Source organism: Narcine bancroftii, chromosome 1, assembly GCF_036971445.1.
Source record: "Narcine bancroftii isolate sNarBan1 chromosome 1, sNarBan1.hap1, whole genome shotgun sequence".
In the NCBI taxonomy this organism is placed as follows: Eukaryota; Metazoa; Chordata; class Chondrichthyes; order Torpediniformes; family Narcinidae; genus Narcine; species Narcine bancroftii.
Window position 1 is genome coordinate 100351406 of NC_091469.1, and position 16940 is coordinate 100368345.

At 39.9% G+C, this 16940-nt stretch overlaps 2 protein-coding genes across 10 annotated transcripts in view; one reads left to right on the plus strand and one right to left on the minus strand.

Annotated features, from left to right (window-relative positions):
* The window catches only part of prpf4 (pre-mRNA splicing tri-snRNP complex factor PRPF4), a 67296-nt gene extending 62314 nt beyond the window's left edge, over positions 1-4982 (plus strand). For 3 of the 4 annotated variants that reach the window (XM_069933867.1, XM_069933845.1, XM_069933862.1), the window contains exons 14-15: positions 170-288; positions 3386-3580. In XM_069933867.1, the coding sequence (XP_069789968.1) occupies positions 170-288; positions 3386-3496 (230 nt within the window). In that variant the 3' untranslated portion in view covers positions 3497-3580. Of the gene's footprint in view, positions 1-169; positions 289-3385 lie in introns of all 4 variants that reach the window. The other variant, XM_069933852.1, reaches the window with a different exon arrangement.
* LOC138761581 (E3 ubiquitin-protein ligase RNF183-like) overlaps positions 1-12815 on the minus strand; it is a 37740-nt gene extending 24925 nt beyond the window's left edge. For 3 of the 6 annotated variants that reach the window (XM_069933960.1, XM_069933949.1, XM_069933940.1), the window contains exons 1-2: positions 7925-12815; positions 4523-4571 (exon numbers count right to left, since the gene is read on the minus strand). In XM_069933960.1, coding sequence (XP_069790061.1) covers positions 11801-12370 — 570 coding nt within the window. In that variant the 5' untranslated portion in view covers positions 12371-12815 and the 3' untranslated portion in view covers positions 4523-4571; positions 7925-11800. The remainder of the gene's footprint in view (positions 1-4522; positions 4572-7924) is intronic. The other 3 variants (XM_069933938.1, XM_069933921.1, XM_069933932.1) reach the window with 2 other exon arrangements.
* Between the last annotated feature and the right edge of the window lie 4125 nt (positions 12816-16940).

Genomic DNA, 16940 nt, shown 5'->3' on the forward strand with positions numbered 1-16940 from the left:
TCTACAGGTCTTTGCAAACAAGTAACATATATTTATGGTTATAGCATTTAAAACAAAAGGAACTCTAGTATGAGGTATAAATAATATATCGGCACAATTCCAATAGCAAGCTGTTTCAGGCAATTTCTAACTGTTAAGTCTTATAATGACATGTTGATTTTACTATTAGATATCACGCGGCAACTGGAAGTGGAGACAACAGTTGCAAAGTTTGGGATCTACGGCAGCGGAAGTGTATTTACACTATCCCAGCACATCAGAACCTCTTGTCAGCAGTCAGATTTCAGCGTGAGTATGACATGCAGGAAGCCTGCATGAACACCTCCATCCAATTTTTGTACTTAGAACATAGAGCTCTATAGCACAGGCACTTCACCCCATGATGTGGTGCTGACCTATATATCAACTAAAAAAAAGATGAAACCCTCCCTACTTCATAACCCTCTATTTTTTTTTTATCCATGTGCCTGTCTAAGAGACGTTTAAATGCCCCTATTGTTCCAGACTCCACCCCTGGCAATGCATTCTCGGCACGCACAACTCTGTTAAAAAAAAAAATTAATTACCTCTGATGTTTCCCCTAAACTTTCCTCCCTTCACTTTGTACAGATATCCTTTGTTGTTTGCTGTTAAGTCACCTCTCATCTTTCTTCACTCCAAAAAGAAAGGCCTAGCTCTGCTAACCTTGCCTCGTAAGACTGATTTTCCAATCCAGGCAACATCCTAATAAACACTCTCAATAGCTTCCACATCCTTCTTATAATGAAGTGACCAGATCTGAACACAATACTCTATAAGTGTGGTCTCAACATATAGAACTGCAATTTGACATCATGACTCTTGAACTCAATCCCCCGACTAATGAAGCCCAGCATCCCACAGAGCCTTAACTGTCTTATCAACCTTGAGTGCAGTAACCTTGAGAGAGATATGGATATAACCCCAAAGTCCCTCTGTTCTTTCACACTGTTAAGCATCCTTAACCATGTACTCTGACTTCATTTTGACCTTCCAAAATACATAACCTCACACTTATGCAGAGTGTACTCCATCTGCCACTTATTGCCCAACTCTGAAGCAGAGAAGATTGGTAGATTTTAATAAACATTTGGTTTTTTTTTGGGGGGGGGGGTTGCTTTGGCAATAGAGTTGGTGTTCAGAGGACACAATCCTTGAGGTAATTGACAAGAGAACTGGCAGAAGGAAGATCTTTTTTCATCCAGCAAGTTGTCATCTGGAATGCACAGCCTTTCAAGCTTGGTGGGAGTAGATGCCATTGGAGCTTTCAAAGGGAAATTGAACGAACTATATATTTTTGGTATTCTTGGGATCATTTTGGTGCCAGTTTCGTAGATATTCTGGACTACTGGATGTTATTTCAATTAATAACCATATAACAATTACAACACGGAAACAGGCCAATTTGGCCCTTTTACTCCACACTGATCCAAGTACCCTCCTCTAATCCCATGTACCAGCACCCTGCCCATATCCCTCCATCCCCCTCCCATCCATAAACTCATCCAACTCTTTCTTAAATGACAAAATTGACCCTGCCTCCACCACCTTTCCCAGAAGCCCATTCCACACAGTAACCACTCTGAGTAAAGAAGTTCTCCCTCATGTTACTCCTAAACCTTTGCCCGTCAACTCTCAACCCATGACCTCTTGTATCCATCTCTCCTACTCTCAAGGTGAAAAGCCTTTCCACATCAACTCTATCTATCCCTCTCATTATCTTAAACACCTCTATCAATTCCCCTCTCAGCCTTCTACATTCCAAGGAATAAAGACCTAATTTGCTCAATCTTTCCTTGTATTCCAGATGCTTAATACCCAAACATATATATTTCACTTTTGAAATTTGCTCACTCTTTCCTTGTATTCCAGATGCTTAATACCCAAATATATGTATTTCACTATTTTTAAATATTACAGTTAATATTCCAGTGAACCCCATGACTTCAAATGGATTGGAATAAGCACTCCAGACCCTGCCACCATCTGGGCAAATGGCACATTCCTGACTCCTGGTGTTCCAAATCACAACACCATCTCTGACTGTCTATTTCAATCCCTCTCCGGGTCCCCCACTCTAACTGTCCATTCTGGCCCTTCTCTGGGTCCCCCACTCTGGCTGTCCATTTCCAGCCCCTCTTTGAGTCCCCCACTCTCGCTGTCTATCCCAGTCCCTGGCCCTGGCAGTCCATCCCTTTCCTCTCTGGGTCCCTGTCTCTGGCTGTCCATCCCAGCCCTTCTCTGGATCCTGGCTCTGGCTGTTCTTCCTAGTCCCTCTCCAGGTCCCTTACTCTGGCTGCACACTCCTTTTGCACTCTGCATCCTTCAGCTCAGCAGCTAAGATTCTGGATTTTCAAACAACCAGATGCTGGTTTGTCTTCTGTTCTTTGATGTGTAAAGTATTGTAAGTCAGAGGTTGAAAGGGGGAATGCAGGGGAGAGCACTCACACTACAGGAGAGGTATTTTCCAGAAGGCCATTGTTAGTCGAAGGAAATAATAGCTGCAGAGAAAAATTCATCAGCTGGAGTTTTTCTCTTTGCACAGAGGAGCCCTAAGAGAGCCTTTTGAAGCTCTTGAGCTGAGTATTGAAGTGAGACCAGTTGGATAGCTATTCCTAGAATTAGCATTATTTGCAGCAGTTTGTCAGTTATAACAAGAGTCACTTGGAAAGGCCAGGGTATTGGTTCTCACAATTATACTCTGCTTCTGAGAATGGCCTTGTAAAACACAAAACACTGCTTGAAGTGGAGGAGCAACTGAAGCTGTGCTCCAGGCCCGATTTGTGAGCTAAGTGTTTTTCCTTATTGAGGCCAGTGAGGAGAGCAGTTTCATCAAGAAGAGTCATTCTTTGAAAAATGCTCAGTGTGGTTTTATACAGAGTTGAGCGGGCCTCCTACACAGTTCCAATCCTGGACATTTTTCCCTCACTGCAGCTGCCATGTCACCTTGTGGGCTGGATTACATGCTGCTCACAAACAGCTCAATCGTTCTGTTTTGGTTGGTGAGGGATGCAGTTTTAATTTTTAAAGCAAAATGCACTTTCATACTGGGGGGAGGGGAAAGATTGTAGATTAGCATTCCTTCAATCCTCCCCCTTCCCCCTCACAATTCAGCAACTGTGGTAGTCAAATGCATTGTTTTGTGTCCTACTATTCCTTATGATTTGAGATCTCCAACCTCATTCCATGTCACACCAAAGCAGACCAGTGTTGAATACTCCATTAGATTTGTGCCACAGGGATATCGTACCTTAGCATCCAATTCTTTGATCCACCATTTGTTTTTCTTTGAACTCTGAAGTATTTCAGAGTATTTCCTTCATTTCTCTCATCATGCAACTAACAGCCGGTTTATGTCTCCCTGAAGCCACCGATGGACACTATCTCCTCACCGGTGCCTATGACAACACAGCGAAGATATGGAGCCACCCTGGCTGGTCACCACTCAAAACAATGGCTGGCCATGAGGGCAAAGTGATGGGACTAGACATATCTCCTAATGGGCAGCTGATTGCAACATGTTCTTATGACAGGACCTTTAAGCTTTGGACATCTGAGTAAACTAAATGGAACAGAACTTTGACAACAGCCACCTGGAAGAGGGAGTCTCTGTCAATCAGACTACCAACCCATTGACATCTGGTCACTAGGGCCCATAATAACATACCATATTGTTTGGCATTTGATACCATGGTCCACTGGTTATTGATTTTATCACTGTCAGCTTCAGGCTTAAAAGAATTGATTGGTTTTTGGATCTTTTCATTTAATAAAAAAGTTTATTGTTTCTAGATAATGTAAATGAGCAGTCCTCTGGATAAGCTGAATAGACCTTGAAAGACACCTACATTTCCAAAAACACTATTTGTTCTCTTCTACACTGGCTTCTGATGTTCTGAGGGATGCTTTAAAACAGTGGTGCTCAAACTTTTTCTTTCCACCCACTTACCACTTTAAGTATTCCCTATGCCATAGGTGCTTTGATTAGAAAGGGATTGCTTAAGGTGGTATGTGGGTGGAAAGAAAAAGTTTGAAAACCACTGTTATAATTGTACCTAATTGACTCATTATATGCGTGGTTTCTTAACTCCAAAGAAATGGACCAATGACAATTTTTCTCAAGCAAAATATTTCAGTAACAATTGGGTCTAGAGCAGTGATAACCTTCCCTTCCCACTCACCTACCACCTTAAGTAATCCCTTACTAATCACAGAGCAGTGATGGCATAGGGATTACGTAAAGGTGGTATGTGAGTGGAAAGAAAAAAAGTTGAGAACCACTGCTTTAAAGAAACAAGAAGAGCAGAAGCATGATTCCAAGCTACAGGAAACGTTGGACAGGCTTAGGGCTATTTCTGCAATTGAGCTGAAAATATAGTGCTCTGCTTGTCAATGGAAGGCAGAGTGGTAAGCCTGGAATCTCTCAGTAATATGTTGAACATTTGGGTGAACAGCCTCTCCTTTTTAGCAGTGCTTTATAATAAATATTTTGATAAATAATTACCTCTGTAACTGTTTCCATGAGATGGTGCATCAGACTGAATGATTTCCATCTATAAACACAGCAGAACACCCTTGAATTTGATTTTGTATTTACCAGTAGTTTTTTTTTATTGTATCACCACCCCACCCCCACAAAAGTTTTTAGCTTGCATATTGTTCCTGCCTACATTGTATGGATATGTGAACCTACAATTTCTTCCAGTTATGAAATCTTGGGTTAAACAGTTGAACATTTTTTTGTCCGTACAGATCTTCTGCTGAATTTTACTTAAACCTTCTATAGTCAATATTATAATAAAGTTTTTGATAATAGGTAGTTATACACTTCCAACTTGTGTGAAATTCATAACAGCTGGCCCCCTCCTCAAGCCAGTCACTAGTTGAATAGAAACAAACTTCTCACTTTGTTTGACAAAGGATTAACTTGTATGTGTTTCTTAATACAGTTGTTCTTTGACTTATCCAATGAGACAAATCTGCTTTATACTTTGTCAGTGATATTCAGAAGTTAGTTATGGGCTCAAATCTAATCAAGAGCTGATTTTGTTATCTGTTTGTCCTGATTTCAATACTTCTAACAGATTGCTCCTTCACTCTAAAGAAAATTTCAAATTAATTGATCTTCATAACTGAAGGTTTTCTCCCATATAACTGGGATCATTCAGGTAAACAGCCGTCTGTTTTCCTTCCGAGCTAATTTTCCAAAGTTATAATACTAAGCACCATATACAAGACTCCAGTTCTGACCCACGGTTGGTGCATATTTTGTCTTTGTCGATTTAGTGTCATTATTTGCAATAGCAATCTATGCCTTATCAACTTGCTACTTTCAGAAATTTGAAAATATACAGTACACACCATCATTCCCTGAGCATCACCACTTCCCCACTCCCCCCACTCTGGAAAGTAACCATTTTGATTCAACTGCCTCTTCACTTTATTTAGAATCTGCTTTGAACTGTCCACTTAATTCAACAAGTGAAGCATTTGAGTAGCCAGGACGTGTGCAAACCTGAATAAAGTGTTGCCCCTGTAATTAGGATTAGAAGTTGCCCGCATTCGATGTTCGATATCTGTCAAAGCTAATGATTCCTTCATTTAACATCACAATGAGTTTGTTTTCAGTATCTTTAATTCAGATTTTGATAAAAGTATTACAAATTCAAAATAAAGGGATATTATTACAGTCTGCATATCAGCAGATATGTGCAGTCTAATTTAAAAAAAGAAAAGCACGAGGCCCTGAACCAACAGCATTGTATAGAGAGGCTCTGCCTGCATGGTCTGGATATGTTACATGTACTTTAAGAAGAACTGAAGCCACCTGCTGGTCTTTTATCTTTGGACTAGAATTCCCCTTCTATATTACATTCCCATATCCTATAAATAAGAAATGTGGATTTATAGATTTCAAATTGTACACATTTCTATTGATGAGGGCTTTTTATTTTAATGCAAGTCACTTCAGGATACTACCAGCCCAGTTACTTTAGCAGGCCAGTGCTTGATCTCATTTTGAAATTAACCTGAGAAATTCAGCTCTGCTTGCTATGTTTCCAAAATTCAACCAATTAGGAGAGGGGCTTGATCCATTCAGAAAGTTACGTGGTATCTTTTGCTGAAGGTACAACAGGTTAATCTCATCTAACAATTCCAAAAGAGCAAGAGGAACTTCAGAGGTGATGTGGGCAATCACGATTATTGTTACAGTATTGTAACACCCATCTGACTTTGACAAGAATGATATATCTTGCTGTGAGTTTCTATTAGCAAGGGAATGTAGGAATGTCCTTTAAATCAACTTTACCAGTCTATTGGATGGTGTCTGATTGATATCTCCACTGTTTGGCAGCAGTTGCTACATCTCTCACTCCCTTGTCCAATAAATATCCATGAATCTCAATCATGAGAATGTCCAGTGGGGGCTAACTATTAGGTTTCCATGATCTTTTGCATGAAAAGATCCATTCTGATTTCATTCCTGAATTCCCTAGCGCTTCATTTTCTGATTATGCTCCCTCCAAAGGAAATATTTTATCTGTTACACTCTAATTAAAATAAGTCATTACTTTAAATGTTTCAAATGAATCATTCATTAACATCTAAACAGACGATTTAAACCTGTAAGTTAGCATTCTGGTGAATCTATGCTATGTCAATATGCTATTCTTTTTTTTAAATTTTATTTTTCATTTGCATCAATACATGTACAGAATTTATCCATATCATAAAGAATAATAAAAACTACGACGCAAAAAGAATACATTTTTTTCACATTTTCTCCCCATCCCTCCCCAAAAAAGGAAAAAATAAAAAGAAAAGCCTATCTAATGAACATATATCTTTTAAATTGATTAATTGCAAATTTACATAATAATCTTAAACCATAAACTAATTAGGGCAGGTTGGGTTGGGGAGTGGTGGATGCTGTAGGTAAAGTCGTAGCAATAAAATACATATGGGGTTTCCAAATCTTAGCAAATTTTTCTGGTTGATTTCATAAATTGTACGTTATTTTCTCTAATGGTATACAACTTAATAATTCTGTTCGTCATCTATTCAATGCCGCAATATCATCTGATTTCCACATTAGAGCTATACATTTCTTTGCTATTTCTACACTTAAAAACTTCTGATAAATATCTAACTTTAATTGAGAAATATCTCCAAATAAAAATATTCTGGGATCCTTCAAAATTTGCGTCTTCAAAACTCATCCCAATAAAATACTTATATCCTTCCAAAACTTATCTACCTTTTCACATTGCCAGACTGCATGCAAGAAAGATCCTACTTCTTTATTACATCTAAAACATTGATCAGAACAATTTGAATTAATTCCATGTAATTTGTATGGAGTATAATATAATTGATGTAAAAAATTAAATTGTACCATTTGATATCTAACTTTCATTGTTTTAGTTACACTTTCTTAACATAATTTTGACCATACTTCTTGAATCTATATATTTAAATCTTTTTCCCATCTCAATTTATTTTTAAATAAATCCTTTTTCTGGATAGCCTCTTGCAATTTTATATACATATTAGTAATAAATCTTTCATTTTATTAAATATTCAAATAGATTTTGTTCTGGTAATTTAAAATTCCTCCCTAATTTTCTTTTTAAATATGATTTGTTGATAATAGGAGAAAATAGTATTATTTGGTATATTGTACTTGTCTTTCAATTGGTCAAAAATAAAAAATAAACGAATCCCAAAAAACAATCCCTTATCCTTTTTATTTCACAATTATACCAAACGTCAAAATAAAGATTCCTTTTACAGTAAATAATCTTTATTTTGAATATGTAATTCTTGAGACTCATTCCCTGGATATTTCAGAATTGATCTGATCAATGTTTCTCAGCTTCCCTTTTAGAGATAAAAGCCAACATACCATTTCTGATTACGGTACCTTTTCCTGCTGGCATTCAATGATTTGCATATTTGGATTCCCAAATTCATTTGTTTCTAAGTACAGTATTTCTTCAACTTTCACTGTTAAGAAAATACTCCAAGTTAATGTAATATTTCCCCACATTGAGCTATAACTGCCACAATTTTGATCACACAAGTCCATTTATAATGTTCCATTCCTACCTCCACAACTTTCATGCATGCATTGGGTTTTAATGAAAGGATTCATCACACCTTGATTTCTAAAATACTTGTCAACTTAAAATTTATTTCACATAAATTGCCATTAAGAGTAAAAATGGACCCCAAGCAGGCATTTCAATACCATGTAGTTCACATCATTTCCATTTTTGAGAAATCCTGGATTGTTTTTATTGAATTTGTAGCTAAACGGGAACATCTATATTTAACATGTTCAAATAGACCAAATTTTTCTTTTACATAAATGTGTCTTTGGCATTTATTCAATTTTGGATTTTCACTTACTATTTTTAAATTGGACATCTCACTGATAAACTATATATAAATCTATAGGGATTGGATTGAAACCTACAATGTTTTTACAGATTGGACAGAGTATATGCAGAGAGAATGTCCATTATTTCTGGTATCCTGAACCAGGAGTCACAGAATCAGGGAATGACAACTTAAAGATCAGGAGAAATTCTTAAACCAGGTTCAAAACAGAACCTGTGGAATTTTCTGGCATAGAAGGAAATGAATATATTACCTACAGATAAAGGGATTGAGGGATTTGAGAGAAGATGAGAACAAGTATTGGATGATCAAACACGATTGTGACCAATGGCTTACTCCTGTGAATATATTATTTACATATAAAGTTTCTGTCTCAATCAAGGAAACCAATTGTTGATGATGGCAGGGAAGTCAGTAGGATTTTCAAATCTCATATCAGGAGTTTTTTTTTGATAATGTTTGTGCCTCAGTCAGGTTCACCAAAGTCACATGACCCTTATAGATATCACATGACCAATTGAACTTACTCTGCTCAAATCAACTACTGCAGTTCTTGAATGTGGACAATGGTGACCGTTCTAGATTTCTAAATGAAACCACAAAGTTAACATGACTTTCCCCAGTTCATGATGAGAAAGATTAATGACATTCTGGACCCCAATGAAAGGGAAGGAAGTGTAAACCACTTCATGCCCCATTCTTTTATGGTGTGGATCATGATCTTGTGATTAAAGTGGCACAGGATACTTCCCCACCTCCAATGACAATATTTCTATAGCAATCCGAGGGTTGATAACAAAAGTTACAATGTCTTTCAGGCTGTGTAAGACTGATGGTATTATTTATACACACAGGATGGTAACAGGCCCATCAACTCTGCTCACTATCAGACATCCATTAACAATTTTTTTATGCATCTCAAAATCTAATAAATTTCCCCCTTAGATTATACCACTCGCCTGCACTAAGGTGGCCAGTCCCCCGTCTCCCCCACCAACTTGCATATTTTTGGGATGTGAGAGGAAGCCCGTACTGTCACAAGAAGACCGTGCAAGCACCCCCCAGCAATAAATAACATTCCTGTCAAGCAAATACTGAATCAATGATCACCAGCTTTTCAATAACCCATGTTACACAGCCCAGGAGACTTAACAGTGAAACATTGATCCTGTCAAAACTAAGTGGTTGTTCTGTTCAAGTCACACCCATTCCAAAATGGCAAGTTACTCATTTAAATTCCTTTCCTACCATTTCTTAGCAGAATCAACCCATTCACCTGCTGTACAATGTGAGACCATGTAAAGTGAGTTTCATAGCTTGTCTGGAGGTAAAGACTGTGACTTTTTCGCCTCTGCATGTAATGGTTTATCAGCCAGACATGGGCTGTGAGTCAGTGACCTGGGCACCCAGAGACTGAGAGTTAGTGTCCCAGAAGCACAGTAACTGGGGATCTGTCTCAGGCACATGGGTTCTGAGAGTGTATCAGACACAGCAACTGTTAGACAGTGTCCATCTCATTGGTAGAGAATCACTGTACCAGATTCTTATCTTCTCTCACTCAATGTATCAGAATCTAGTCTGGAGGATGTCAGTGTATCCGACACCACCAAGACCTGGAAATCAGTGTACCAAGCACTCACTGTCAGTCATTGGACCAGTCACTCAGCCACTGAAATTCAGAGGGAGTCACAAGGATGCAGTGCTCAGTGCCTTTACCTCACAGTTCCTGACCTCTGGAGCTGTTTGTGTCATGTTTGCATGTTCTCCCTGTGACCTTGTGTTTCCTTCCACGTCCCAAGTGTATGCTGATGAGTTTAATTGGCCAATATAACTTACAACTCAGCTTTGGTAGGTGTCGAAAGAATTAAAGTGAGCATTAGATCCGAGAGAAAGAGGTAAGTTTGCTGGGGTGTAAGTAGAGGAGTGGAATTACTCTGCTTGAAGCCAGCATGGGCCTAGTGGGAAGAATGGCCTCATTTTATGTTGTAATAAATAAAGGGTGTTGGTGAACCAGACAGATAAATGTCTGGGAGTTACTGAACCAGAATGCTATCTGTCTGAGTGTCAGTGTACCCCGACCCACACCTGTCTGGGAATCAGTGAAGCAGGTTGACACCTCTATGGGAGACAGCGAACCCATCCCACACCTGTCTGAGAATTGGTGAACCAGACCCAAACCTGTCAGGGAGTCAGTGAACCAGACAGACACCTGTCAGAGAGTCAGTGAACCAGACCCAAACCTGTCAGGGAGTCAGTGAACCAGACCGACACCTGTCAGAGAGTCAGTGAACCAGACTGACACTGTCTGGGAGTCAGTGAACCAGACGGACACCTGTCTGGGAGTCAGTGAACCAGACGGACACCTGTGTGGAGTCAGTGAACCAGACAGACACCCGTCAGGGAGTCAGTGAACCAGACAGACACCTGTCTGGGAGTATAACTTGGTGTGGACATGGTCATTTGTTGCAATATTGCTCAGATAATGTTTGTGAGCTTTGAACTTCCAGCTGAGATCCAGTAGAAACCTGACCAGGATCACTCACTGGGGATTGCTGTTTCTTGAGTACTAAATTAAGCTGCTAACAACTTCACTAAAAGTTTCCCGGAACCTAAATACCTCAGATTGAACAACAATGGGTCCATGCATTGGCCACTCCAGTGTGCCCTAGGATATTCTGTGAAGGGGGATGGATGGGAACTCCCATTTTAATAGAGGCAGATGAGCACCAAGCAAGGGTCATGGCTGTACTCCCCACAGGAAGAGTGACTCAGCCTCTGTGACGAAGCATTGGCGACGAACAAGCTCTTGTCCAGTGATGGATCTCACCTGTCACCCCAGAACTGAAGCCTCTGCCTCCATGCACCATCCAGGAGATGCGAGCACACAATTGAGTTTGATGCTCGGGAGGAGGTGGAGCACTGAGGGAATGGTGCTCTGCAGGAGGGGGTGTGGTCAGGTGGAGTTAAAATCTCACATAGTACATTGAAAGGACAGATGAAAATCAGAAACATCTGCAGCTGTTGGAATTCTGACCCCCAAAAAAGCCCAACAGGCTTTTCTGGAAACACTCAGCAGCTCAGGCAGCATCTGTGAAGAGAGGTGTGAACCCTGTTGTTGCCTTTGGCACTGCCTGACCAGCAGACTTTTGCCGGAACTTTCTTGCTTGAAGGAAAGACAAAATGGGTTCCCAGTGCCCAGCCAGCGTCCACCACCAAAACCCAATCATCTAATCATTACCTGAAGGCTCATTTAGTGAGGTCTTCAAATTAGTGGTCACCTTTTCTACATTACAACATACCTACACATCCAAATCAAGTATCTCATCTGGGACATCCTCCCCAGCGGTGAAGGAGGCTACCTAAATGCAAGATTGTTCTCTCAGTCCAAATCCCAGAGTATTTTCTTGGTCCAGAAGAGGGAGATGACCAGAATGATTGTAATTCCAAACATGACGATCATGATGTATGTGACGGTTCGACAGGGCGGGCTCTGGCAGCATTTCCACATGGTGTTCTGAGGCAGCCGCTCCTCCAGTGCTGGGGCCGCTTGCGTGCGCAGTGGGAGGCCATTCTCGCGCTCCACGTCCAGGCTCAGGGTGTAGACGGTGGGGCGGCGCAGCAGGAAGCTGGCTTTCCCGGGCCCCTTGTAGAACAGGCGGCCGTGGTCCAGGTAGACGTGGACCGGTTGCAGCCTCATGCGGCTGAGGATCTCCACGTTGGTGCGAAGGCCCGTCACCAGCTGCCCAGCACCCAGCGGGGTCAGATGACGGCACAGGGGGCAGGACATGCCTGGGTCCATCTCTGGCACCGACGCCAGGCTCATGCGAGCCAGGCACTCCAGACAGAAGGTGTGCTTGCACTCCAGGATCTTGGGTGTGCGGAAGGCATTGTCGTATGGGTTCCAGCAGACAGCACATTCGCACTCAGAGCCGTTCCCCTCCAGCATCATGGTGAGGTCTGAACCACACGCAAACCTATCACATATGAAGTTCCCCTCCTTCCCACTGTCGGTCCTGCAGGGGCTCGGAGTCGCTCCTGGGTCTCACGTGGCTGTCAACGGGCAGATCTTCTCTACTTTTTTCTCGGCAGGAACCACAAGTGTCCCAATTGTACCAAAGCTCGGGTTACATCTTACCCTCTGAAAGCTGAGAATTGCAGTTGAAGGATTTCAGAAACTTCGGCTCAGCAAATCTCTCTCACTCGCTTAGGACCCCAGCCCTCCTGGTCCACTCGAGCCCGAGTCACGTTAACCAGACATCCTCGTCCAGTTTTGCTTGCACTTTATCCTGCAGCAGTTGCGACTGTTCCAATTTGACACACACTAGCCGTCTCCCTTTGTTTGCTGTAGGAATCCTCCCCTGGAAGCTGCCTCTGTTGCACAGGGAGATGACTGAATTATGTGGTCTGTGAGAAGCTCGTGGAACAAGTTCGACTGGTTTCAGTCGGGGAGGCTTCTCTTCTCAGTCAACTAACTGCCTCTTCTAGGCAGGTTCCCTGTGAGCAATCTAACAGGGACACTTTATCAATCACAGGCCAGTCACAGCAGTGCATGAACACTCCCTCCATCTGACTGGTGGGGAGAAGGGACTGAGTGATTTGTCACTCCCACTCTGTGCTCATTCCCAACACAGGTACATGGTCGAATTATGTTTCTTATCGAAACGTAAAATTATAAAAAGAGATAGATCAGAAAGAAGCAAGGGGTTTGTTTCCTGTCACCGTTGAGATTACAACAACGGGCACAGGAAAGTAGATTTAAGACACTGAAGATGAAGAGGAACCCGAGAGTAGTGAATTTGAGGAATTCTCTGCCCAAAGAAGCAGCAGTGGCTGCCTTATTAAACATATTTTAAACACAGATTGGTTTTGGATGAAGGGTAATGGGGATCAGGTGGGAAAGTGGGACTAAGTCCATGGCCAGATTATCCAGGATCTTATGGACAGAAGGCTCGATGGGCTGAATTGCCGACCTCTGCTCTTATTTCTCATGTTCTTATCAATGGAGGAGCAGGTGATACTCTTTTTAATTTTTTTTATTTTTCACACTATGAACCATACTGACCAAAATACACACAGGCATTTCCCTCTGAATATACACAGTGTCATTTTTCCCTTCCCTTCCTCCCTCACCCTCCCCCCTCCCCACTCACTCAACGTTCAACCTATATGATACATTAAACCCATTAAACAAGGTCGTCACACAATGAAAATAAACAAGAAATTTGTGTCTTCTACTTTTACATACTGGGTCAGTTCATTTTGGCTTCTTCTGGCGGGGACGGGGTACTGAACTTTAAGATCAGCCATGATCTCGTTGAATGGCGGAGCAGGCTCGAAGGGTCGAATGACCTACTCCTGCTCCTATCTTCTATGTTTCTATGTTTCTCCTTCTGTCATTTTAGGCGGTGAATGTCCGTGGTAGGACTTCTCTATTCTGTATAGCCTGTGTAACCAGTTATATTGTGTTCCATGTACGGTTCCCAAATTTGTTCGAATACTGTGATGTTATTTCTTAAATTATATGTTATTTTTTCCAATGGAATACATTTATTCACCAATGTACCATTGCTGTATTCTCAGGCTATCTTCTAATTTCCAGGTTGACATAATACATTTTTTTGCTACAGCTAAGGCTATCATAATAAATCTTTTTTGTGCTCCATCCAAATTCTTTACTTCTTATATTACTTAGAAGAAAGATCTCTGGATTTTTTGGTATGTTGCTTTTTGTGATTTTATTTAATACCTGGTTTAGACCTTCCCAAAATTTTTCCACTTTCTCACTTGCCCAAATTCCATGTACTGTTGTTCCCGTTTCCTTCGTACAGCGAAAACATCTGTCTGATACTGTTGGGTCCCATTTATTTAACTTTTGGGGCGTGATGTATAGCCTGTGCAACCAGTTATATTGTATCATGCGTAACCTCGTGTTTATTGTATTTCTCATAGCTCCGGAGCATAGCTTTTCCCATGTTTCATTCTTTATCTTTATGTTTAGATCTTGTTCCCATTTTTGTTTAGGTTTACAGCTTGTTTCTTCATTCTCCTTTTCTTGCAGTTTGATGTACATGTTTGTTATAAATCCTTTAGCTCCTTGAAGAATTTCTCAGTTAGGTGAACTGGTAATGATTGAAATAAGTATTGTATCCTTGGGAAGATATTCATTTTAATACAGTTTACCCTTCCTATCAGTGTTAGTGGTCAGTCTTTCCAATGCCCTAAGTCATCTTGTAATTTCTTCATTAATGGCTGATAATTTAGTTTGTATAGATGACCTATATTATTATCTAGTTGTATACCTAGGTATCGAATTGCTTGTGTTTGCCATCTAAATGGTGATTCTTTCTTAAACTTTGTGAAATCCGCATTATTCAGTGGCATTGCTTCACTTTTATTTGCATTGATCTTGTACCCCGATACTTCTCCATATTCCTTCAATTTCTTATGTAATTCTTTTATTGATATTTCTAGTACTGTTAAGTATACTATGATGTCATCTGCAAATAGACTGATTTTATATTCCTTCTCTTTTATTTTTATCCCTCTTATTTTATTTTTTGTTCTTATCCATTCTGCCAGTGGTTCTATAGCTAACGCGAACAGTGAGGGAGATAGTGGACATCCCTGCCTAGTTGATCTGCTTAATTTAAATTGGTTTGATATATATCCATTTACTGTCACCTTCGCCAATGGTCCCTTATATAATGCTTTCATCCAATTAATATATTTCTCTGGTAGGTTGAACCTCTGTAGTGCTTTGAATAAATAATTCCATTCTACTCTCTCAAAGGCTTTCTCTGCATCTAAAACAAATGCCACTGTTGGCGTCTTGTTTCCTTGTACTGCATAGATTAAGTTAATGAACTTACAGACATTGTCCGTTGTTCATCTTTTCTTAATAAATCCAGTTTGACCTAGTTTTACTATTTTTGGTACACAGTCGGCCAATCTGTTTGCTAATAGTTTAGCTATTATCTTATAATCTGTGTTAAGTAGAGATATTGGTCTATACAATGCTGGTGTTAGTGGATCTTTCCCCGACTTTGGTATTACTGTAATTATTGCTGTTTTGCATGAATCTGGCATGTTTTGTGTTTCTTCAATCTGGTTCATTACTTCCAGGAGAGGAGGAATTAATGTCTTTAAATGTTTTATAGAATTCGATTGGGAGTCCATCCCCTCGCGGCGTTTTATTGTTCGGTAGTTTTTTTAATATATCCTGTATTTCCTCTATTTCAAATGGTTTTATTAATTTATTTTGCTCCTCTGCTTGCAATTTCAGTAGTTAAATTTTAGCTAGAAATTCATCTATTTTGTCTTCTTTCCCTTCATTCTCAGTTCGATATAGTTGTTCGTAGAATTCCCGAAGTTTTCGTTGATCTCCGTTGGGTTATATGTAATTTGTTTGTCCTTTTTCCTTGATGCCAATACCGTTCTTTTAGTTTGTTCTGTCTTAAGCTGCCAAACTAGTATTTTGTGTGTTTTTTCTCCTAGCTCATAATTCTTCTGTTTTGTCTTCATTATGTTCTTCTCCACCTTATATGTTTGTAGTGTTTCATATTTTATTTTTTTGTTGTATCTTCCTTTATTGCTAATTCTTTTTCTGTACTTGCTGTTTCCCTTTCCAACTGTTCTATTTCCCGATTGTAGTCCTTCTTCATCTTAGTTACATAACTTATTATCTGCCCTCTGATGAACACTTTCATTGCATCCCATAGTATAAACTTATCTTTCACTGATTCCGAATTTATTTCAAAGTACGTTTTAATTTGTCGCTCAATGAATTCTCTGAAATCCTGTCTTTTAAGTAGCATGGAGTTTAATCTCCATCTATACGTTCTCGGTGGGATGTCCTCCAGCTCTATTGCAAATAACGGGGGTGAGTGATCTGATAACAATCTAGCTTTATATTCCATTTTCCTAACTCTCCCTTAGATGTGGCTGACAACAGGAACAGGTCTATCCTTGAGTATGTTTGATGTCTTCCCGAATAATATGAATATTCCTTCTCCTTTGGGTGTTGTCTCCTCAATATATCCAAAAGTTGCATTTCCTGCATCGATTTAACCATAAATTTGGTTACTTTTTTCCAGTTTTATCTATCTTTGAATCCAAATTCAGGTTAAAGTCCCCTCCTATCAGTATATTCCCTTGCATATCTACGATCTTCAAAAAGATATCTTGCATAAATTTTTGATCTTCTTCATTAGGTGCGTATACATTGAGCAAATTCCAAAATTCTGAATATATCTGACACTTTATCATTACATGCCTCCCTGCTGGATCTATTATTTCCTCCTCTATTTTGAATTATATGATGCTGCCGTTATGCGCCCTACCCAATCTCTACTTAATTTCTTGTGTTCCACTTCAGTTAGATGTGTTTCTTGCATGAATGCTATATCAATTTTTTCTTTCTTCAATAAATTTAACAGCCTCTTCCTTTTGATTTGGTTATGTATTCCGTTAATATTTAAAGTCATATAGTTCAACATGGCCATTTCATACTTTGTTTAGCT